Consider the following 23,586-nt stretch of genomic DNA (forward strand, 5'->3'; position numbering starts at 1 on the left):
CAGGTATTGGTGTGAATTATGATCTATTATGCGTTGCTGCTATTCTATTATGCATTGCTGCTATTCTATTATGCGTTGCTTTTAATTGATGTTGAATTATTTGACCTTTTGCTGGTGAAATGTAACATCCACTTTAGAATAAATTTGAGTAGCAAATTTTAAAATAGAAGCACAAAAGGATTTAAAGCTCCAAATTTGAATTCGTAGAAAACATATTGTCGTTAATATTAAACATTATCCAATGATACGATAGAATTCTAGTTAAATTAAATATTTCTTCAAAATTCACTCACTTTTATATTTTCACCTTCAATTTTAATAACTTACAGTCTATCTTTTAGTTTTGACAAAAGACACCAATTGTAGATTGTGATCTGGATCAAACAATGGGGTAGATTAAGTTGAGCTTCTAATTTATGATATTTGTGGGGTTGAATGTAAAAGATAGCTAAATTATCTTTCTCTGTGTCCGCATACTTTTATCCTGCGTTGGGCGGTGAGCTTACCGTGTGGGGACGAGACAGACAGTTGAGCGCGGATCCGACAGAAAGCGATGCGTCAGCCTCCGACACGATACTGCGATTGCCACTAAATTCACACGAGTCACATATACCTTAATGTACACCCAGAAAACTTACCCGCTTAGTTATTTGTTCATAACGTGGGGTTGCATATGAGGTTCCCGACCATTCTCTCAGGCGACAAATTCGGGTTGACATCAGTGTCGTGCTGGTAATTTCTCATCTTAGTCATTTTAGGAAAAGTGGACAGAAAAACCCATCCGCCGCACCGCCCGCTCCAACCGCGCCGGCGGGGGCCACCAAAGAAAATCACGTGATCCTCTACAGCTCGTAGTGCAGATAAAATTTATTGGTGGACACGTGTCTATTACAAGTGGAGTGTGATTTAGCGGAGAGTTTTGTAAGCCGTGCGATCAAGATTCCCACGCGGCTCGGAACTATGTAGAGTGCATTTGATCTCCAGATCATGGACTCGCTCTTCCTCTTCCTCCTCTCTGCAGTCGCTTCGAAGCTGTAAGCATTTAGCATGCGGCTTGGAGACTCGTGCGCCCTCGAATGGCGGCGCCGAGGGTGGAGGAAGTGATCGACTTCTTGTTTGCGCGCGGCTTCTCTGCCGCAGCCGACGCCCTCCGCGACGACGTACTCTCCCGCTGTCCCACGAGCCAGGCGGCGGAGCTCGACCTCGACGTCGGCATCGCTCTCCCGCCTCTGAAACTTTCGACGCCATCCCTTGGCGGCGAAGGCGGCGGCGATACTGCGCGCACCAGTGCGGACTCCAGCTCTTCAGACACGTTCGTCAGCCTCGGTTCTTCGCCATTCGGTACGTTGGTTTTTTGACTCGGTTATTTGTTTGATCTCGTCGCTCATTGTATCACTTTGCTGTTTTCTGTGCGAATTTGACTTTCTTCCACCAATCTCGGCTCTCTGATGCTTTGTTGTCGCCTATTCGAGAGCCAATCTTTCAAAAAGACCTTTCTTTTTGTGTGCTTATTTCTCATTTAAAGATCAATTGCAAACGATCTTGTAATGAATCTGAGTAACTTAACCTTTTCAATTACTTTGATTTCATGGAACAGAACTTTTGAATCCCTATGGAGTCTGGTCACCTGCTCGGTCTAGATCGGATGAGGAATCAACTGATCGGCAATCAGACTTTGGGACAGCCAGAGGGTATAATAACTATTGGTATGATGATCAGATTGGAGAATATTGTGATATGTTCATCCAAACAGATTCTGGTCAATTGCACAGCGAAGACAAGTTCATCATGTCTGCAGAGGAAAAGGATCAGTTTGAGAAACAAGAAATGTTTGATTTTGGAGAAGACGGACATAGGCATAAGCATGATCATGTTGGTTGTAAGGGATCTGTTGATATGTACAATTGTCCTTTCCCAATTCGTGATTGCTGCAGTGGATCAAAGATTGATGAAAATGAGGAAGTTGCTGAAATGATTAGAAGCTCAAGCTTTGCTGTTTATGGCCGCTATCAGATCTTGGATGATCAGACAGAGAGGTTAGATGAATGTGGAGAGAATGAGGTTTGCTTCAAAAGGATACGTGAGCAGCCTGATACCATTATTCTAGAACACGATCTGTTTCATGATAGAAGTCGAGTTGAAGGTAAAGAATGCTCAGAATCAGATATCACAGAGGAAAAACTGCAGGCACTTGATCACAATGTGGTTAATGATAGTACGTGTGGAAGTGAGCTCTCTGCTTTTTATTTATGTTCTATTTATTTTGTTATCTGAACATATTTAATGATTTAGACCATCAATTTGTTAACAAAATGGGTTGGTTAATTTTGATGATGCAGACTAGATGTTTAAGTAAGAACTAGGATGTATTTCTTATTTTCTATTATAATTAGTTTACTTTTGGATTCTCTGAAAAACACTTTGGTAAAAGTTTGACATGCTTTTAGGAGACTGACCATTTATTGGGACTGTGAAAGAGATTCCAACCACCTTGTTCCATTCATTCCTGTTCTTGATGAGGTTTTGACTACTATGACTTTTTATTTCTTCCTAAGTCTCTAGTGCTGCATCATTTTGTTGATCTACCTTGAGCAATGTTAACTGTACAATAGGATGATGATTTAATTCAAGATTACTGGTCTATCCAAAGAGCAACATGTACTCTGGTTCATTCATTACATACATTTGTCACTTGGATACTAGCTATACTAGTAGTTTCCCTGCCATTGGTATTGAATCAGTCCATAATTTCTAATCCTTTATTTGAGCTTTGTTCTTTGCATATCTTACAGTGTGTTCAGACTCACTTATAAGATCTTGAGTTTGTGGTGTCTTTGGTTCTATTTAATAAAATGGCATGTTTGATTATCAGTGGTCAAATATTGGCATACTTAAGGGAACACTTTTTTGGTCGCTATTTGATTGCTCAATTTTCTAACTTCTCGGTTCCAATTTCACATATGACTCTGTAGTGTATAGCCTCAGTCAGGATAATTCTTCTTTTCCTTGTGTTATAACTCGTACCCATTCTGCTTTCCATCAATAAGAGAAATATTAGTACCCCTCTTACTAAGGGCTCCACGATACATCTAGATTATCCACTCTACTTCCTAACATCAAATTGCGGCAAACATGATCATTTTCTACCAAAGCGAAGTAATCGCCAAAGGAGTTTTTACTCCTCGAATTCCAAAATGACCGGAGTTAGCCCCTGGCAGCCCTCCCTCTACCCCTCTTGATTTCCCTTATCCCTCTCCTCTATTCGGTGGTCGTCGTCACTTCGTTTGCTCTTTTTCTTTTTCCATTACTCCAATGGCGGTGGTGTTCTATGCCTCTTTTCTCCCTCTAACTGAATATGAGGTGATGAAAGTTTCTTCTACGGGCAAAGAGGATCAAACACAACTGGAGCTGTGATCCTGGTTTTCTGTCTACTTCACCGGTTTTTCAGCTTTTCCGGCCTCCGGTGAGGCCCTCTGGTCAACAAAGGGGGGTAGCACATCAGTCAACGTTCACTAAAGGCAAGAAGCAAAAAGGAAAGCAAAAGGAAAGAAGCTTGATTGGCGGATTGGAGTGGCAAACCTCTACATAATTTTTTCTTTCCAATGGCAAAGAAGAAAAAAGGAAAGGTTTCTCCTAATAAATCTGACACAATGAATACCTCATCAATACCTGCATCAATTTCAAAAGGTTTCCAGGATTCTCCATTGGCCGGTCATTTGACTTTTGATTTGCAAGCAAACGAGGAAATTGATGAGGTGGCTGATGGATTAGATACTGCTCAAGTTTTGCCTCCACATCAACAAGTTGTAGGTCCCTTATGACCGATAAGAGGGGTTAAATTACCCTGCACAATAAAACAATGAATACCTTTTTCAAAATATCGGGCTTGCAAACAATTACATACTTAAAGAAATAATGATAGAATTAAAGAGGAGTACGAGACAAACAATTTACTTGTTGGCAATCAAAGGATTGCTACTCCAACGAAAATAAGCTCACTATGAAAATCTCCTTCTCGAACAAAACGTCGGAGGTGGAGAAATCTCGTATATGAAAATAAAGCTTGGAAGTGAAAAACAGAAAGAGATTCGAAGTACAAAGTGTGTTTTTCAAAATGGAGAAGCCCAGGGCTCTATTTATAGCCTAGTCGAAACTGGTTGTTTGCCGACGTGGCACGATCCGGGTGCCCGGACCCTCTCTGGGCGCCCCAGCATGGTAACTCTCATCTTCTCACAAATGGCTACGCAACAGATAAGGGATAAAATTTTATCCACTTCCGGGCGCTCGGACAATTGATCCACTCGACGAGGCACGAGGTGCCCTTGACCAAAGTGGTTCGGCCGCCCAAAGCAACTTCGGGCACCCGGACACTAGTCAACTCATAGTTGACTTTTTGTCCGGGTATTCCGCTCCGGCTTCGCTCACGTGGGTGATCTTGGTCATCTGGAATAGGGCTCACCCGAACTCATTTTTCGACCTTCTTGAGTAAGCTTCCGTTTCGGCTTCTCGTTTCTCAGAAAATGCCGCGCGCTTCCTTCTCGTCCGCCAACGTTCTCTTTCGCAGCACCTCGTCCCTCAGACGCATCGAGCCTGTCGACTCTCTCCCGTACTATCCTTTTCGCTAGCTGCATCTTTTACTCGACTTCTTGTGCTCCTAAGTTCTTGCACACTTAGACACAAGGATCAAACCACAACAGGACCTAACTTGACTTGGTTGATCACATCAAAACTACCACGGGATACTTACAATCTCCCCTTTTTGATGTGAGTAACCCAAGTTAAATTAGGATAAACCAAAACAAATAACAGTAAAATAACAGCTATATAATTTACAATTAATAACATGTAATGCAAAATCAAAAATGTACCCTCCCCTAGACTTAATCTTTAATTTTCCCTCTTTGATCACATTAAAAATAGGGTTACTAACTTAAAAAAATAGTAAAAATTCTAAGGGTAAAACATGGCAGTCAATAAAACAAACTCGTAAAAAAAATTTAGTAAAAGACTAGATTTGATAATATTAAATTTTTAAAAGTAACTTTATTTGTTGAAAAAATTTGAAAATTTTTGCCACTGTATAAGATTTTTATCCAGATCTGTGGAAAATTTTTCACAAAAAGATAAGTTTTATCAACATGATAAAAAAAATATTTTTGGCAGAAACATATATTTCTCAAAATAATTATTAAAAATAATTTTTCATTTTGAAAAATCTTAAAAATATTTCTAAGTATGGAGACCAGAATGTCTGATATTAGAAAAATTGATTTTTCAAAAATTGAATGTCAGATAATTTTTAATATTAAAAATTAATATTTTTTAAAGAATTTATAGAAAATTTAATAACGGTAAAAAAAATTTAAAAATATTTTCTTTAATAGAGAACATGATAGTTTATCACCTAAAAATAAAATTTTCAAAAATAACGTTGCAAAATAACTTTAAATTAAAAAATATGATTTTTGTAAAAAAATTCATAACAAATAATATATTGGTAAAATTTTTTTGAAAATTTTCTTACAAATAGGTAATGAAATCATCTTTCTTGAAAAAATTAAGATATAATTAATTTTGGACAGAAATTATACGAAACAATTTATTAAAAAACATTATACAATTTTAAGCAAAAAAATATTAAATCAAATTAAAAATAAAACATGCATAAAGATTTTAATCTAAGTATGATTTTGGAATCCAATATAGGTTCCTTTCTACTTGATTAGCCAAATACTTTTTAGGAATAAATTTTCGTGATAATTTTCTAATTTGGCCTTTATGATATCTAAAATACCAGTTAAACCTTCGATGATATTTGAAATTTCTTTTTGGAGCGTGTAAAAAATTTGATCATGAATTATCTTTTTCTAACATTTTAATTTTATCGTTTAATTTTGTATTTTCATCCATTAATTTCTCAAATTCTTCTTTTAGGTATGCATATTTTTTTTTTGACTTTACATACTTTGTTCTCTTATTATATAAGGATCTATTTAACATTGGCACAATTTTATATAATTGCTCTGGAGGAAGCTTACTTACCTGACTTACCATATCATATTTGTCAGTAGACGCTCCCCCTTTTTTACTGCTTTCTTCTGCAATGTCCCCCCTTTCATTGATGCTCATCTCCGAGGTGCTTTCGTTGTCTTCAAGTAGGTACTCGACAATTAGTGATGTTCCGGTAATCTCCTTGGTCCCAGACTCTTTTGAAGGCGAATCAGTATCTATAGCAGAATCAAATTCTTCTTCTTTTGATTGTTCGTAGAGCTCTAAGAACTTTTCCCAAAGTTCTTTTGCATAGTGGTAGTTGTCAATTGTGTCGAGTTCTTGAGCAGGAAGAACACTCAGAAGGTGGAACTCGGTCTTATCATTCGTTATGAATTTGTTGTGTTGCTTTTGAGTCCAAAGATACTCCTCGAGTTCTTTTCCATCTGTGCTTTTGGAGACTTCAAATTCAAATTTCATAGAAAGCGTTATATCAAAGTCAGTTCGAAAAAATCCCTCCATTCGTTTCCAGAATGCGAACTCCCCCTCGAACATTGGTGGGTAGATGCTAGCTCCGACCATCTCGTTGCTTCGGTCGGCAGTTAATCCTTCTGAAGCGTCCTTGCTCTGATACCAATTGTAGATCCCTTGCGGCCGGCAAGAGGGGGCGAATTGCCATGCACAATAAAACAATGAATACATTTCTCGAACTATTGGGCTTTCAAACAATTACACACTTAAAGAAATAATAATAGAATTAAAGAGGAGTATGAGGCAAACAATTTACTTGGTTGGCAATCAGAGGATTGCTACTCCAAGGAAGATAAACTCACTGAAGATCTTCTTCTTGAACAAAACGTCGGAGGCGAAGAAGCTTCGTACACGAAAATAAAGCTTGGAAGTGAAAAACAGAAAGAAATTCAAAGTACAAAGTGTGTTTTTTAAAATGGAGAAGATCAAGGCTCTATTTATAGCCCATTGGTGGAAACTGACCGTTTGCTAACGTGGCACGGTCCAAGTGCCCGAACCCTCTCCGGGTGCCCCCAGTGTGACAACTCTCATCTTCTCACAAATGGCTACGCAACGGATAAGGGATAAAATTTTATCCAGTTCTGGGCGCTCAGACCCGCTTTGGGCACCTGGACCGTTGATCCACTGGACGACGTACAACTCAGAGTTGACTTTTTGTCCGGGTATTCCGCTCCGGCTTCGCTCGCTTGGGTGATCTCGGCTATCCAGAATAGGGCTCACCCAAACCTATTTTCCGACCTTCTTGAGCAAGCTTTGGCTCCGGCTTCTCGTCCCTCGGAAAATGCCGCGCGCTTCCTTCTCGTCTGCCAGCATACTCTTCTGCAACACCTCATTTTTCGAACGCACTGAGCTCATCGCCCGTGCCATCCTTCTCTCTAGCTGCGTCTTTCGCTCGACTTCTTGTGCTTCTAAGTTCCTGCACACTTAGACACAAGAATCAAACCATAACAGGACCTAACTTGACTTTTTTTATTACATCAAAACTACCATAGGGTACTTACACAAGTCTCAGTTCTTGTCCACGTGGATGATGATCAAACACTAGCTATTGTGGAGGGTGATGAGGTGGCTAATAGCCCTCCAAGTCAACCTCCCTCAGCTTCAAACGGTGTTGCCAAAGGTCTGGGTACTGCTGCCGGTGGAAAGGGGGCTCAAGTTCCGGTTGCTTGCGAAATGGGGGCTCAAGGTTCGGCGAGGCATGACTCCTGGGCAAATGTTTTCAAAGACAATCGAAGAATGAACATGGCATCCCATTTGCAACAATCGCAGCCCACCAGAAAAAGATTGAGTTTCGAGTATGAAGACATTGAAATGGTTGAGGAATCGGTTGGTTTTTGTCTTGTTGGTTGCTTCATTGGGAGACATCCGGGTAGAGATGGTGTTGTTGTGGTTGCTTCTAGATGGCGTTCTGTATAAGTTTTACATGCACAAAAGCAGATCGGTATTCTATCGTTCGACACGAAGGAAGATTGGGACAAAGTTTTGTTTGCTAGTCCTTATTTTGCTTTTGGAATTCCTTTGTTCTTGAAGATTATGCTGAGGTGTTTTTTATTTAATGAAGATGGGCAGTATATCCACGCTTGCATTCCAATTCATAGCTTGCCTCTAGATTGTTGGTCATCGAAGGTTCTTGGTCTCATTGGCTCAGAGATTAGAAGGCCTTTATACACCAACAAACTGACTCGTACGTGGTAAAGATTGGCCTATGCTCGTCTCTTGGTAGATGTTTCAGTTTTCGATGAAAAGATCAAGACGGTACCAATTACATTGCCCACCGGAGCTCAACTTGATCTTGAGATAATATATGAAGTAATGCCTAACTTTTGTGATGATTGCCGTAGGCTAGGACACTGGAAGGATTCTTGTAAGAACTTTGGCCGGAACCCTCCTCAAGATGAGATACGTCACAATCGCTCCCAATCCGCAAGAGGAAGACCTCAATCGAGATATAGACGAAGGCAAACAACTCATCCATAGCCTCCAATTAAGTTGCTCATTCTCCTTATTGGCATTAACGGTTGTTGAAAAGACTATTCCCATGGCAGTGGAACCACCACCGACCCTAAAATTGGAGGTAGCAGCTCCGAGAGACACCGTTCCTCACCCTCAACTGGCTATGGAGACTTCCCTATTATCTGAGAGCTCTTCTGTGGGTTCGGGTCCTATGATGGCAGTTACGGTACAGGAAGATACTGATTGAAATGTGTCCTCTTCAGTCTCTCTAAGCACGGAGGATACGACTACCACAGCCATAGGCAGCAACACTTCAAGTTCTGCAGAGCAGGGAAGTGAACCGAATAACACAGATATGGCACCCTCTTCATCTCTGACTCTTGTGGGTTATCGACAAAGTGTGCAGAATTTACGTGTCCCAGCAGCCCGCTCACATGGACGATGAAGCTAGCCTCATGGAACATTAGGAGCTTCCATAAAACCCTTAAACATGGGGAGTGCAACACCTCAAACAAAAAGAGATTAAGTGATGGCGCTTATCGAAACCAAGCTCAATGAGGATACTTTGGATATCATCATGCAAAAGAAATTCTCAGGTGTGGGAATGACAAATAACTTCACTTATTCTACTTGAGGTCGTATTTTGCTCTTTTGGGATATGCACAGGGTTTCTCTGGACGTTCTTATGGCATTAGATCAATATATGCATTGACAGTTGCATTTGTTCAATTACAGGTCGGGTTTTCATGGTGACTTTTGTATATGGTTTACATTCTATTATGCATGACAACCCTTGTGGAATATGCTCACACTTCTTGGGGAGATGAAGGATGAACCTTCGCTCATTACTAGGGATTATAACTCATTATTAATGGTCCAAACAAGGAAGATGGTTAGCCGGTTACCAATTATGAATTGCAAGATTTGGAACGTTTTGTTCATACTTGTGGCTTAGTTGATCTTTGCTCCATTGGATGCCGGTTAACATGGACAAATGGATAGGTTTCTTGCAAATTTGATTGGGCTATGGTTAACTCACATTGGATTATAGCGGACTATGAGAGTTATGTGGATTTTACACCTCCCGAATGCCCTATCAGATCACTCTTGCGGTATAGTTTTGACACTTGCAAGGGAGAATGGATTCAATAAGCCGTTCAAATTTTATAATATGTGGACACAAAATGATGGGTTTCAAGACTTGGTGGTGAGTTCATGGGATGATCCTGTCTCTGGACATGCTTAATATGTACTCAAGGCAAAGCTTACACGACTAAAGGACAAGTTGCGGCAACTTGATAAACTTCATTTCCAACACATCTCAAAGCAAGCTCTAAGGGCCAAATTAGTGCTAGAGGATGCCCAACGAAGCCTTCTATATGGAGTCGAACCTCCAAGTGATTATAGGATGATGAGAAAGAGAGCCACAATACTAGCGGAGGCAGAAAATCTTTGCTATCAACAACGAGCAAAGAGTATCATCTCATGAATAGTGATAGGTGTACAAAGTTTTTCCATGACTTGGTGTTGACGGGTGATTTATATCTGACTGAAGGTCAATGCTAGAGATGTCATTTAAGAAAAATCTGTTAAGATTTCTCGTAACCGAATTCTGCTATGGTTTTTAATAACAGAATTTTGTTACGGTTTTTCAAAATAGAATTCTATTATTGTTTTAATGGGTCTATGGTTTAGGCAATATTTATAGGGATCATTATAAATCTATTATATTATGAGAATCATTGAATGTGATTTTCTTGTGTAGAGAGAATTCTAATAAAACTTCGGCCGTTTTTGTAGAGTATGCACGCCGCCGAACTACGGTAACTCTTCTTCCTCGTGTTTGCTCTTTCTTGTGCATTTTTGTCTCGTTGCTCCGTGCGATCTCTTTCTCTCTTCCTCTTCTTCTAGATACATGTCTGATGCTTTGTAGACATCAAGTGATAGAGCTCTCGGTTGGGTAGTAGTTGCTTTCTTGATGTTTTTCTTTTCTTAGATGTTGGTAGTTTTGTGATGATGTTTAGATCTGATGATGCTTTTCATGTCATAGACATCTAGAGTTGTAATAGTCTTGTGATCCCCCCCACCTCCCCAAAAAAAGAAAAACTAGTTAAGTTTATATTATAATATGTTAAACATCTTGCATTATAATGTCTGCAGGGACATATTGATGTGCAATCTTTTCCTTTGCAGTTTCTGTCCTCATTGAAGTTTGCTTGTGGTGCAGAGTATGATCCTAAAATAAAAAACGATAGCAAAGGAGATTCATATAACAGAAACATATTTTCTGTGAACAAGATGGATGATGGGGAGTTGCAAAAAGAATGTTACAGTATATCACCTTTTGAAGAGGAAGTGTACAAACAAGGTGCTAAATCTGCCCATGGAGATGGGGATTGTAGGATGTCTAACAAAGAATTACAGGAACCTGAAGCTGTTGACTTGGAATTAAAGGTTGATATTGGTGATGAGCTTCGTCTTTATAATTCTCATGAAAATGAACTAGAAATATTTGACTTGAGAATAATTCACCGTAAAAACAGGTTCGGATCCATAACTTCCATCTAGACCATTTTTGTGCAACATACGCACCTACTTCAGAAAACAAATGTGCTGAATTCTTGTGCATCAACTTCAGGACTGGCTTTGAAGAAAGCAAAGAGTTCCCAATTGTCTTAAAATCAGTTATAGCAGGCAGATATTACATTACAGAGTATCTTGGTTCTGCTGCATTTAGCAAGGTTGTTCAGGCTCATGATCTTCATACAGGAATGGATGTTTGTCTTAAGATAATAAACAACGATAAGGATTTTTTTGACCAGAGTTTAGATGAGATTAAACTCCTTAAGTTTGTTAACAGACATGATCCTTCCGATGAGCATCATTTATTGCGCCTTTATGACTACTTCTACTATCAGGTATTGTCTATGTTATTCTATTTTGAATAAAATAATTTGTATATGTTAACTCCATTTGATTGTCAAACACTGTTTCTTAGTTCCTCGTGGATGTCTAGTTCTTATTTCTTCATTTGGTATAAAATATAAAAAGTTCTTATTTGTTGTTGTTTTCTTTCTGAAACAAAAGTGAAGGGAAAGATCCTCACGAATCTATTACTAAGCAACACCTATGAATGTAGTACAGAACATGTACATTGCTTGGAATAGTTGAAAGGAAAAAATGGGAGTAACAAAATTAGGATGATAGACAGAAGAAACCAAATAAAAGAAAAGTGAAAAAATTGTAATGTTAGTAGAAATGGTGCCCTTCCAATCAGTTGTTCTTGCTACTGGACATGAAGCAGACATAATCTATCCAACTTATATTCCTCTATTAGAAGTGACATGTGCTTGTGGGCAACACCAACATTTGCAGGGCTCAGTATACCAGCAATGCACCAGCGGAACAGAAAATACATGTACCAGCTGCTTGCTGCTCATAACAGATAGTCATGCTAGTGTAAGCCAAGAAGCAGGAATAACATGTGTCCTTGGCCTTGATAATTAGCGACAAATAACTAACTCTCACCAGTGCGAACCTATAAATAATCAATCCTGCAAGTGGGGTAGGAGATTGGACTTGAGATCAGAGAACCACTGATATTCCACCCTGCTTTATTCCATATAAAGCTATTGTAGCAGTTTGGAAAGGAGAGCACTTTGGCCAACCTCATCTAGATGCTGAATGATAGCCAATACTCAAGGTTCTCCTGCAAGAATCGAAAACTTACTTTGCGTGGCCTGAGTGGTCCAGAATTCAGTAGTTGTGCAAAATCTATATTATTGTTTCATCATTTGGAAGTTTTTTTAATTGATATGGATCTGTTTATTAAATTCCAAATCTTTTGCATCTTTACAATTAATATTAAAAATTAATTAGATATCTGTAATTTTGAAGCTGTAATTAGACATCTGTATTATTAATGTCTGTTCTCTGCATCAAAGATTGGTTTTTGTATTTTTTTTTGTTGCTTTACCTCTGGATATATGCTTCCTGTTGTATATTTATCACATACTTTAGTAGCTAGCACATAATATCAAAATGTTGACTCTAATTTCTTTTGCATGCTGGTTCTTGCTGATAAACAAAGTGTCCTGATATCATCAATTAAATGCTGCAGGAACATCTTTTCATTGTTACAGAGTTGTTAAAAGCTAACCTGTATGAATTTCAAAAGTACAATCATGAGTCTGGTGGGGTGGAATACTATACATTGTCCAGAATACAGGTATGTGATTTACTTTCTATAGATCATGAGTGTGTTAAGTCGATATGAGAACTGCTTGATTGCTAAGAGCCTTAGGTAATATAACCCTCCATCTGTATCTTAAAGAGGGAACTTATGCACAAACATTATGCTGCTGCAGTTTTAAACATTTAGTCAAACGATAAGTAAAAAAATCTATGCATAGGATTTACTATGAATTTCATTATCAGCATCCTCATTGACCAAGCGTTTTGTAGACTTAACTAGGAATTGATTCCTGAATGTCTAAATATTATTTTTCCCTTGAGAAGCTATTAGGGTTTTGATTCAAAGCAGTCCTACTAGTAGGGAGAATTAGTATGCTTAAAATTGTTTCATTTCTTTGACAACGATTTGTACTATTATCCTTCTGTAACAGGATATTGCTCGACAATGTCTAGAGGCTTTATTATACCTCCATCATTTGAGGATAATTCATTGTGATTTGAAACCTGAGAATATCCTTCTCAAGAGCTATAGTAGATGTGAAATTAAAGTCATTGACCTTGGAAGCAGTTGCTTTGAGATGGACAACTTAAGCACATATGTGCAGTCTCGCTCTTATCGAGCTCCTGAAGTTATCCTAGGTCTCTCTTATGATCAGAAGATCGATATCTGGTCCCTAGGTTGCATCCTGGCTGAGCTGTACACTGGTGACGTAAGTTCCACTCTTATCTTTCTAACCTAATTTATCAAATATACAATACTACACACTTTGGTGAGGTGCATAAAAATTTTGCGTGTTAGGTGACAGTTCCATAAAAATGTTGAGATTTTCATAACAAGATCTTCTAGGAAAAAGTTACTTGTGTTCTCTACTACATTTCAGAACATATTAGCAATTGTCAGCAAAGCTTTGCTTAATTGTTATATTTTGAATAGGATATAAAATTCATAAAAAAGATTGAGCCAGAAAGCACCTAGATATTATATTTGGTAATTCTGTGGTCTTGGTTCCACCAATCAATTTGAAAATTTCAACTGTTGAAACTGTTGGCTCCACAGTGGGCTTCAAAAGTTCAAAGATGGAGGTCCAGGACGATTGTTTAGTGTCTTGCATGTTGTCGCAATGTATTGTGTTTAATTTAATCAATTTTCCAGGTGGGAATTAGTAAGTTCACTCTAATCTCGATGAGCCTCTCACAAATTGCTACAGATTGTTAAATACTTCTTCATGCTAGAACTGTATCGACACACATCAAACAAATTACAGTCTAAATTTTCTCTGCTATTCAGGTACTATTTCCAAATGACTCAGTACCCATGATACTTGCTCGGATGATCGGGATCCTTGGTCCAATTGATGAGGAGATGCTTTCACTGGGACTGGAAACAAACAAATATTTCACTGAAAAATATGATCTTTATCACATGAATGAGGTCTCTCTCCCTCCCTGAAAGATTTTTTTTTTTCCTTGTCAATTACTCATGCTAAGCTTTATATTTCATGGTGGAATCTGAGATCATATGAATGCTAGGTAGGATGAAAAAAAAAGGAGTAACAACTGCTTGTTCACCGAACATTTTCAACATAGGAACTCTTAGTCATGCCACTTAAAGCAAACCAAAACCTAAGAGCATTACAGCTGAAATCTTCCATGGCTTTGTAAGAAATGAGAAATCTATTTGCAATCATGATCAAATGCCTGTAATGTTGACATACATTTACATATTGAGTGCAGCTATCTCACTCAAATTAGCTGTCATGAATGCTTGCTTGCAATTATGTACTCTGAACTTTCGGGCACGCTCCAACTTTCTAACAAAACTGACGAACATATCCTCGTTACAGGAAACAGACCAAGTCGAGTACCTAATACCCGAGAGTTCCTCGCTGTCGCATCAGCTTCTAGATTCTGATGCCAAATTTGTTGATTTTCTTTCTTGTTTGCTCCAAATAAACCCAAGGAGGAGACCGACAGCTAGTGAAGCACTAGAACATGAATGGCTCTCCATCTCCTACCATTGACACATGAAGTGTCACTATGCAGTCATAAAGATGAAGAACTCATACTCAAGCATGTACACAGAAGATTCAACCAAAAGATTCAAATAACCCCTTTTTCTTGTAAGTATGCAGTTTGGCCAGCGCCAATTTTACAACGCGATCGTGCAAATATTACATAATTGTGTCTTTTGCGAAAGGAAAGTGTTGCGTATTTATGTAAATAATCTGTCGGATATTGTAATATTGCGGCTGAGTTCATGCTTGTCTAAGTTTTGAGGCTTTCAGTGTTTGCAGCTCCCAGAACTGATCTCTACCATTGTTCCTTCAGAGAGCAGCTGTGTTGGGTTGTGTTGGCAAGTTTTATGTAATCATGGAAAATGATTTTCTTGAGATGATATTTCAATATTTTGAACAATATTATAGTCTATTTAATTATTAAAGAAATAATTAAAGCTTTCTATTATGAAAAAAAGTTAAATATTTAGTTGTGTTATACTTTTAAATTTATCATTTTAAAATTTGTAGGTGCTAAAAAAACATAGTTTAAGGGGAACACCCTAATTTAGTTGTATATGGTAAGCTGTGGAGTAAATAACTACAAGAGAAAATACATAAGATTATATAAAAGAAATATTGTTAATTTAAATTTAAGCATATTAGATTAATATTTAAGTATTAATGATTAGGAGTGAGTAAAATTTTGATTTAACAACCGATCCAATTGATTTGAAAATTTGGTTTTATTTATTTGAAAATTTATTTATTTTAAATATTGATTATTTTAATTAAATATGTCTCATTTTGAATTTTTAAAATAATAAACCGATTAAATTGATTTTTTATTATATAATAAATAAAATTTTAAAATATTAAGATTTTTTATTTTTTTATAAAATGGATTAATTTTTTTCTAACAATTTTATTTTTTTCAAAAAAAATTAGTTTGTTTGTTTGATTTATAAAATTTGATTGGTTCAGTTGGTAAAAACAAGTTTTATTTGATTTTTCTATTCGATTCAGTTTTAATTGAATGTTTAGTTATTTTGAAACTAGGGAGTGTATTTAAAAATTAGATAAATTGAGGGTGAATTATGAAACTAAGGACTAAGTAGTATATTGAAAATAAATAAATAAACTGAAGGGCGAATACAATTTTCCGATAAAAACTAAACCGGTCCGATAAGAAATGGGCCGGTCCGGCGGGCAAAGAACCAAGCCGGGTCAGGCCCACTGACTATCTAAGACGAGCCCTTTCCGCCCCTGCAAACCTTCTTCCTGCTCTAATGGATTTCGAGGATCTCATCTCCTTCCCCACCCTCCTCTTCCCTTCTTGAAGTCCCTTCGAATCTCTCGTTTTGAGGTGCTGGAGCTGCATGATCCAGGTAATTCGTCCAAAAACCACCCTTTTGTTTCTTTGATCTCCCTCTTTTTGGTTCCGTAGCTGATTCTAGGGTTCTGAAATGTGCTTTTGAAGTTTGTTGAGTTTACAATTTGCTGTCGTTGGCTTAGGCGGTTTGTCGAAAGCTGCGGAGGAGGAAATTCTAGGTTTTTTCCTGTTCAATGGATTCGCGCCTAACGGAGGAGCGCACCACGGGCCTGGACTTGAACGCAGGGGAGCTGGAACAAGGAAGTTCGGACTCAGGTGCTGAACTTGTTTCTGATACTGGAGGAGAAGTAAGCACCAGTGCAGAATGTTTGGTTTTTCGTAACTCGGAAGGAAGCGTTTTGGCTGCTGACGGAGTCGCGGATTGTAGCGACGCTGCAGAAATAACAGAGAGTTTGAGGAATCGAGAGGAGAAGCAAAGTGGTACAAGAAATCCTTTCTTCACTGGTTGTGAAGCTGATCATACACCAGAAAGGAATGTGGTTGAGACATTGAACGTACTGGCGCTTGATGTTGAAGGTGAGATCAAGCCAGCCGAGTTTGAAAAGAGTGGTAGTGAAGTTGAAACCTTTGAGAAGCTTGAATCTTCTTTGACAGTGAAAACAAGTTTGGAGAATGCTGCACACACTGATAACTCACTAAAGGGAAGAATTCTGCTGGCAGGAAATGAAATATTTGAACGCCATTTGGCGTCTGCAGATGAATCTGAAGTTCAGGGAAAGGTAGAAATGTATTACATGGAAAGAGCAGGTGTTAGCAAGACTGCAGAAGCAATGAATGCTCATTATCCTTGTGAGAACAAAAACAAGGGCATTCAGTGTTCTCCTTGTGAAGCAAATTTTAATGGAGAGAAAGATGAGTGTTTGAAGAATGAAGATGAAGCTGAGCTTGTGGAGGAAGATACAAGGAATGAAGAGAAGCAAGATAACATGTCAAATGTCTCATTCGACAATGATTCAGTTGCTTCAGCTCTTCAGGATAAAGTCCTTGATTCAGTAGTTTTGGAGCATCATAGCCGAGTTGGCACTTGCAAACCTGAAATTAGTACATTTGGTGGAGCCCATGATCTGGGGAAGGCAGAACCAACCACTTTTGATCTTGATGGGGATGGAGTTGAGATAGCAGAGGATACACCATGTCCAGAGGGTATTAAGGTTGAGATCTCAGAGTTTAAAAATCAAACTGAATGCAAAGAGGAACCCTTATCTGATAAAGTTTGGAACCAGAAAGTTGATGAACTAACACCACCAGACGAGCATGTTGCAGTTTCTGTAGTTGATGAACCTGAAAAGAGAGCTTTTGGTGATGGAAAATTGGAAAGCAAGCTTGTTGACACAGAATGTTCATCAGGGAGTGGTTCTTCTGCCAATCATGCATTTCTGGAAGCTGACAAGTTGGAGGTTCAGGTGAATACAGGGGATGAGTGTATGGAGGCTAGTGATGGAATTGAACTTTCTGGAGATCCAGAGAAGGTAATCCAAGTGGCAAATGATGATTCAGAGATGGGCCTGGGAACTGATGCATTGGATGCAGCTGCTGAAGCTGATGGAGCACCTAGTCAGATATTACTGCAGGATGGCAATGCAATCAAACTACCTCAGGATTGCCTTTCTAGTGCAGATAAAATTGAAGGTTTACAAAAGGAGGCAGTGAATTGGAAGGTCGTTAATGAGCTATGTCATGGAACAGAAGTTTCTGTAGTCGGAAGTTCTGTTCAGAATGAAGGATCAACTCATAGTATCTTAACTGATGATATGGAAGTTGTCTGTACGGATAATCATTACAAGGAGTCTGTTGAGTTGGATAGACCAACTGTAGCAGGTGAATCTTCCATGTTACATAGTTCTGAGAACAATACTTTTGGGACAGAGATGACTTATGTTGACTTGATTCAGAATGATCATGATGAAGAAAGCTCCATCCAGCAAAAACACTTTAAAAAGGTCGGCGTAGTGTCTTCAGATGGTGATGAAAACAATCAAGTGAATAATGATAAAATAAATTCAGATATGACTGGTCCAATTATGGAAGTAAACATTTCTGAAAAAGATCCGTTGGGTGAATATATTCCAGATGTTAGTTTCATGATTTCAACAGAGTCTGATGCAGATATAGACATTCAAGTTGTGGAAGTTGACACTGGAGATATTCACTTATTGGAAGAAGCACACATGATTGAGAGGGTTTCTGGTGCAGAAACAGAAACAGAGGAGATGGAAATTGATCGATGGAACATGAAAAATAATGAAAGTAGTGCTGCAGTAAATGATTCCATTTCAAATCCTCAAGTATTAATGTCAAAGAACCAGTTTGTTGTTGATGAAAAACTCAGTGTGGGAGATGCTAGAGTTTCCTCCTCAAATTTGGTTTTAGAAGCAAAGTCAGACCAAGATATGATGATTGATGAAGAACTCTCAAATGGTAACAAGCAAACAGTCGCACATGTTGCTGCAGAAGCTGAAATTTCAATTGAAGATATTGGCCAACATACCTGTTACTCCTTTCCTTCAAAAGATGAATACAATTTTACTATTTCTGATCTTGTTTGGGGCAAAGTAAAGAGCCATCCTTGGTGGCCTGGCCAAATTTTTGATGTATCTGATGCATCAGATTTGGCATTGAAATATCAAAAAAAGGACAACTTTCTTGTGGCTTATTTTGGGGACAAGACGTTTGCTTGGTGTGATGAATCTCAATTGAAGCATTTTGAGATACATTTCCCACAATTGGAAAAACAAAGCACTTCAGATGTGTTCACAAGTGCAGTTGATGGTACATTGGATGAATTCTCTAGACGCATAGGGTTGGGTATGACTTGTTTCTGTTTGCCTGAAGTTGTCAGCATCAATTGCCAAAAGGTTGAGAATGCTGGGGTTCGTAAAGGTAGCAATGGCTATTTGCTTGACAGACCTTCTATTTTAAGCTACTTTGAACCTGTCAAGCTACTTGAATATATTAAAAATTTAGCTCAGTTCCCTGATTATGATACTGATCGCCTGAGCCTTGTGCTTGCTAATGCTCAGTTGAAGGCACTTTACAGGTCTAAGGGCTATCCAGAACTTCCTTCTTTTAATCTCTTTGATGGTGGAATAATTGACTGTGATGACGACATTTCACACTTAAATTCTGAAAGCATTGGGAAAGATTTGTTCGAGCAATCATGTCATATTCTCTGTGATTCTGGAGAACAGAGATCACGAGGACACAAAAAACAGAAGCATGTATTGGAGGATGGGAAAAAGCAAAAGAGCTTATCTGAGTTAATGCTACCTGAAGATTCTCAGCTAGAAAATGGTGTGATAATTAAATCTTTTATTGAAGCTGATCATGATTCAGTTCCATGTTCTTCTAGCAAGAGGCACAAGATTATTGACATTGATTCATCTGACTCAGCAAGAAGTAAGAAGAGAAGGCCAGAGTCAATAGGAGATATGGAAATGTGCCTACCATCACCAGCTATTAAAAGTTCTTTTAAAGTTGGAGAGTATATACGTCGTGTTGCTAGCCAACTTACTGGGTCTTCCTCTAATCTTAGGACTTCTAACGAGGCATCTCTGAAGGTCTGTAAAGGGGATAGTGTATATGATGATTTTGCGTCTGATAGTTTTGGGGATACTACGATGGAGAGCCCAAGTTTTGAACTAGATGATTCAGAGTATTATGCCTCTCCAAATGAAATGTTCTTGCTGCTGCATTTGGCAGCCAGAGATCCTATTGAAGGGTATGATTATCTATCTAGTCTAATCAGTTTCTTCACTAAATTTAGGAACTACTGTGTTTCTTCTTCTGCTAGTGAAGAGAAACATCTTGAGGAAGAAAGAGCTGAAAAGGATAAGAAACGGAGAGTTGAAGCTTTGTCGGTTTTTTCTGAGATGATAGAAACTGATCACATGATGGATTCTTACTGGTCTGACTTGATATCTCATAACCGCCCTACTAAAATCGAAGTCGAAGTTCATGCTCCGGCTCAAAGGAAAAAGAGGAAAACTTCAAGACAAACATCTGCTCTGATTTCTGTTCCTGTTGTACAAGCCACAGAACATATTCAAATTGGAATAGCTTGTCCCACTATGAAGCAAGTGCTATCCTCAGATAGGCCCATAATCAGTGTCAATGCAAAGATAGTCGATAGGTGTATGCCTACAGCTTTGGTTTTGAATTTCAATAAATCCAGTCCTCTTCCTTCTGAAGTTGATCTGATTAGGATTTTCTGTCGCTATGGGCCCATAGTGGAAGTAGCAACAGAAGTTCAACAGGAGAGCAACAGCGTCAAACTAATTTTTAAGCGGATTACTGATGCCGAGATGGCGTTTAGTAGTGCCAGAAAATATGGATGGTTTGGGCCATCACTTCTCAGTTATCATCTCAGATATCTATCGTCAACACCAGATACTTTTGCTGACATCCAGCAATCAGACAATTATGCTGCACTACCAGAACATAGCAACTTGGAAACTCCAGGTAATATCTGTTTAATTATGTCTAATGTTTTTCTAGAAGCCAATGTTTTAAGATACAAACAATATAGCACTCATCAAAAGCAGCAACATAAACAGTCTTCATTCATTGCCAGGGAATGATTCTGATTCCAATCTCAAAAACAAATGTGATGCAGTATCTATGGAGAGTCTCTGTGCAGACATCCCTTGTGACCATCCATCAGTATCTAATGCTTATATAGACACTAATTCCCAGAACCAAAGCGAACTAGTATTCGCTGGGAATGGTAGAACAGACACTACTGCTGTCCTTCATACATCTGCTTCTGATACTTCTCCAAACAACAGTCTCCTGATGCAAAGTGATACAGCGATCACAGAGGAGAGCAAGACAGACTTTTCTGGTGACCATCTGTCAGTGTCAGTTGCTTCTCCAGATTCTGATGTCAAGAACCAAGACAATGCAGTACTTGTGCAGAGTAACACTGATGCCAACCTTCCTCGTGACATCCATCCACCGACATCTAACATTTGTTCAGATACTGATCTCCAAGACAAATATGATACAGTATCAGACATAATTCTCCAAGAAAATAGTGATGCCTTAGTCAGATCCACCGACTCTGACATTCACAATGAACTTCATCCTTGTATATATGAGGTTCTGCCTGATAATCTCGATGACAAAGGTGATGCAGTAATGATAGAGAGCAGGCCAGTTGCTTCTCTAGATTCTGATATTCTGAACCAAGGTGATGCAGTACCCTTGGATAGTGACACGAACGATCTTCCCTGTGATCTTCATTCACCAATATATGACACCTCTGCTGATACCAATCTCCAAGAAAAGCATGAAACAGTGTCAGACACCACCATTAGTGATGTTATAGTTAGAGATTGTGCTGGCATTCACAGTGAACTTCGTGCTTCCATATCTGATGCTCCAATACTTAATGATCTCCATGCAAAAAGTGATGCTTTACTGATAGAGAGATCAGTTACATCTCTAGATTTTGATGTTCAGACCCAAAGTGATGTAGTACTCAATGAGAGTAGCACCATCAGCCTTCCTTGTGACCGTCATCCGTTGAGGGCCGGCTCTTCACAAGATCTCCATGAAAAATGTGAAACGGTATCAAACATCAACATTGATGAAAACAGTAATCTTGTAGTTAGAGACGACAATAACTCTGACTCTGGCAGTCAACATCATGCTTCCTTACCTGACGCGGTACTGATAGAGAACAGTGAGATACAACTTCCTGGTAGCATTCACCCATCATTTTATATTGCTTCTACAGAAGCCGGTCTTCAATGTGAAAGTGATCCACTACTCACAGAAAGTAGTAATGTCAGTTCTTCCAATACTATCCATGGATCAACACTTGATGCTTCTCCATACTCCGAGCCATGATAAACTAGTGATGCAGCACTAGTCGAGAGTTGCAACTTGGATTTTCCAGGTAAGATTCATCATGTACACATAGTTCTCATCTCCCAAAACTGATCACAAGGAGAAAAACAAGAAGAGATTTTTCACTTACATTGCATTCCGTTCAAGTTCAAATTAGTATTTCCGTTCAAGTTCGATTAGTATATCCAAATAATTTGTTCCTTTGTTTTGTTGGATTGCTAGTCTAGCTCAAACGTCTCTCTAGGATAGGCATGGCAATGTGAAATAGAACTTTGACACCTAATAGTTGTGATTTATGGTTTGCTGTTTTTCCAAATATAGGTGGGGTCAGCTATGTTTTTCCAAATATACATGCTTATGCAAATTCATGCTTTCCATTCAGCAAAAGCAGATAGAGTTGTCTTGAACCTTATGCAAGGTGTAGGGGAAGAACTAGTTACAAGAGTTGCAGATGTGGATGATCAAGATGGCTAGATCATCTTCAAAGAGTTCATGCCGATGTGTCATTAAGGTATTATCTCTCTGCTTGATTTATCTCAGAAACTCCTATGGAGCAATTAAGTGCATGTTGTATAATAGATGTAATCTACTTTATCTTGAGAAAATTAATACAATGTTGAAGCACGCATCTTCATGCTTCATCTAAAATATTTTTACGGTGCTATCTGAATTCCTAACATGATTGATTGTCATTACTATAGTTATTAAGCCCCGACTGGACCGGCTTGTCGACTGAGAATAACTAGACTCGGGTCCTTCATCAGGTCGGTTTTCTAATCAGATGGATAAGCAATTGAATTGGTCAAAAACAGCTTGAATTGCCCAATTCTATAAATTTGTTACAAATATCAGGTGCAAAAACAAGAAAGAATCTAAAATGAGAAGAGTCAAGAGTTAAACCACATATTTGCCTGGCTCCATACACCTTGTAAAAAGGTACATCAGCCATGTCCAAATTCACTTCTCTCACCTTCTACTGGGCATGCTGCTGGCATCTATCTTGGGCTGACCTTCTCGATTCCTTTGACTCTTTCACTCTCCTATTGCTTTTCGCCTAATCTAGCAACAAACTTGAGACACTGCATAGCGTGATGGATGACTGAACATGCAAGAGAACTGGGGCTCACAATGAATTCCTAATGATAGGCTACGGGATGGTGCGATATGGCAATAGGAAGGGACACACAGAAGAGAGGAGGGGAAGAGACAAGGATGAAAGTTCACGAATGTCAAGAGGATGGGAAAAAAAAAACTTTTCCCCTAAGTTAAATTTTAGTTTAAAATTTATCTCCTTTTTTTGAAAAAAAAAAATTCAAGCATTCAGATTTCGTCCTATTAGTCTTGGAAGAAATAGACGGCCTTCTTCTCTGACAACGTATGCACGTTTAGTTCCACTTCCAAAATATTTGTCCCAATTGAGAAATAGAGTGTGAGGGTCAAAAAGTAGATACCATGATCATAAACTTTGCACAAATGCAGTGGGTTTGGTTGAAATGTTATGGTTGGATAGTCGACCATTGCCTCGCGCTCATACTACTTTATTTTAGTATTCCATCTTCTGAGTCGCAATTTCCGATTGACCTCGTCAAAACTAACTTGGATTCAATCGGTGGCTTCTATTGGTGATGAACTACACCAAAACTGGCGTCCGTTTCTCAAATTACACTTGATCAGTGATGGCTT

The 23,586-nt window shown here is 38.6% G+C and overlaps 3 protein-coding genes across 9 annotated transcripts in view; 2 read left to right on the plus strand and 1 right to left on the minus strand.

The window, feature by feature from the left end:
- LOC121986764 overlaps nucleotides 1–753 on the minus strand; it is a 4,377-nt gene extending 3,624 nt beyond the window's left edge. The window contains exons 1-2 of the mRNA XM_042540705.1: nucleotides 662–753; nucleotides 507–576 (exon numbers count right to left, since the gene is read on the minus strand). Coding sequence (XP_042396639.1) covers nucleotides 507–576; nucleotides 662–753 — 162 coding nt within the window. The remainder of the gene's footprint in view (nucleotides 1–506; nucleotides 577–661) is intronic.
- A 240-nt stretch (nucleotides 754–993) lies between these two features.
- Nucleotides 994–15,072, plus strand: LOC121984628 (probable serine/threonine-protein kinase dyrk2). Of its 6 annotated transcripts, none has more exons than XM_042537671.1 (8): nucleotides 994–1,341; nucleotides 1,598–2,227; nucleotides 10,700–11,015; nucleotides 11,111–11,390; nucleotides 12,593–12,700; nucleotides 13,098–13,376; nucleotides 13,955–14,098; nucleotides 14,511–15,072. In XM_042537671.1, exons 1-8 carry the CDS (start codon nucleotides 1,077–1,079, stop codon nucleotides 14,685–14,687), a joined length of 2,199 nt encoding a protein of 732 aa, XP_042393605.1. In that variant the 5' UTR covers nucleotides 994–1,076; the 3' UTR covers nucleotides 14,688–15,072. The 6 variants fall into 6 exon arrangements, with proteins under 6 accessions (XP_042393605.1, XP_042393604.1, XP_042393606.1 ...); XM_042537670.1 differs by having other exon boundaries at nucleotides 10,700–10,926; nucleotides 11,016–11,390; XM_042537672.1 differs by having other exon boundaries at nucleotides 1,598–2,215; nucleotides 10,700–10,926; nucleotides 11,016–11,390.
- An 846-nt stretch (nucleotides 15,073–15,918) lies between these two features.
- On the plus strand, nucleotides 15,919–22,551 carry LOC121984629. Of its 2 annotated transcripts, none has more exons than XM_042537677.1 (4): nucleotides 15,919–16,048; nucleotides 16,176–20,511; nucleotides 20,624–21,952; nucleotides 22,225–22,551. In XM_042537677.1, exons 2-3 carry the CDS (start codon nucleotides 16,227–16,229, stop codon nucleotides 21,901–21,903), a joined length of 5,565 nt encoding a protein of 1,854 aa, XP_042393611.1. In that variant the 5' UTR covers nucleotides 15,919–16,048; nucleotides 16,176–16,226; the 3' UTR covers nucleotides 21,904–21,952; nucleotides 22,225–22,551. The 2 variants fall into 2 exon arrangements, with proteins under 2 accessions (XP_042393611.1, XP_042393612.1); XM_042537678.1 differs by having other exon boundaries at nucleotides 22,286–22,551.
- The last annotated feature ends 1,035 nt before the right edge of the window (nucleotides 22,552–23,586 follow it).

The sequence above is a fragment of the Zingiber officinale genome, chromosome 5B (assembly GCF_018446385.1).
Source record: "Zingiber officinale cultivar Zhangliang chromosome 5B, Zo_v1.1, whole genome shotgun sequence".
In the NCBI taxonomy this organism is placed as follows: Eukaryota; Viridiplantae; Streptophyta; class Magnoliopsida; order Zingiberales; family Zingiberaceae; genus Zingiber; species Zingiber officinale.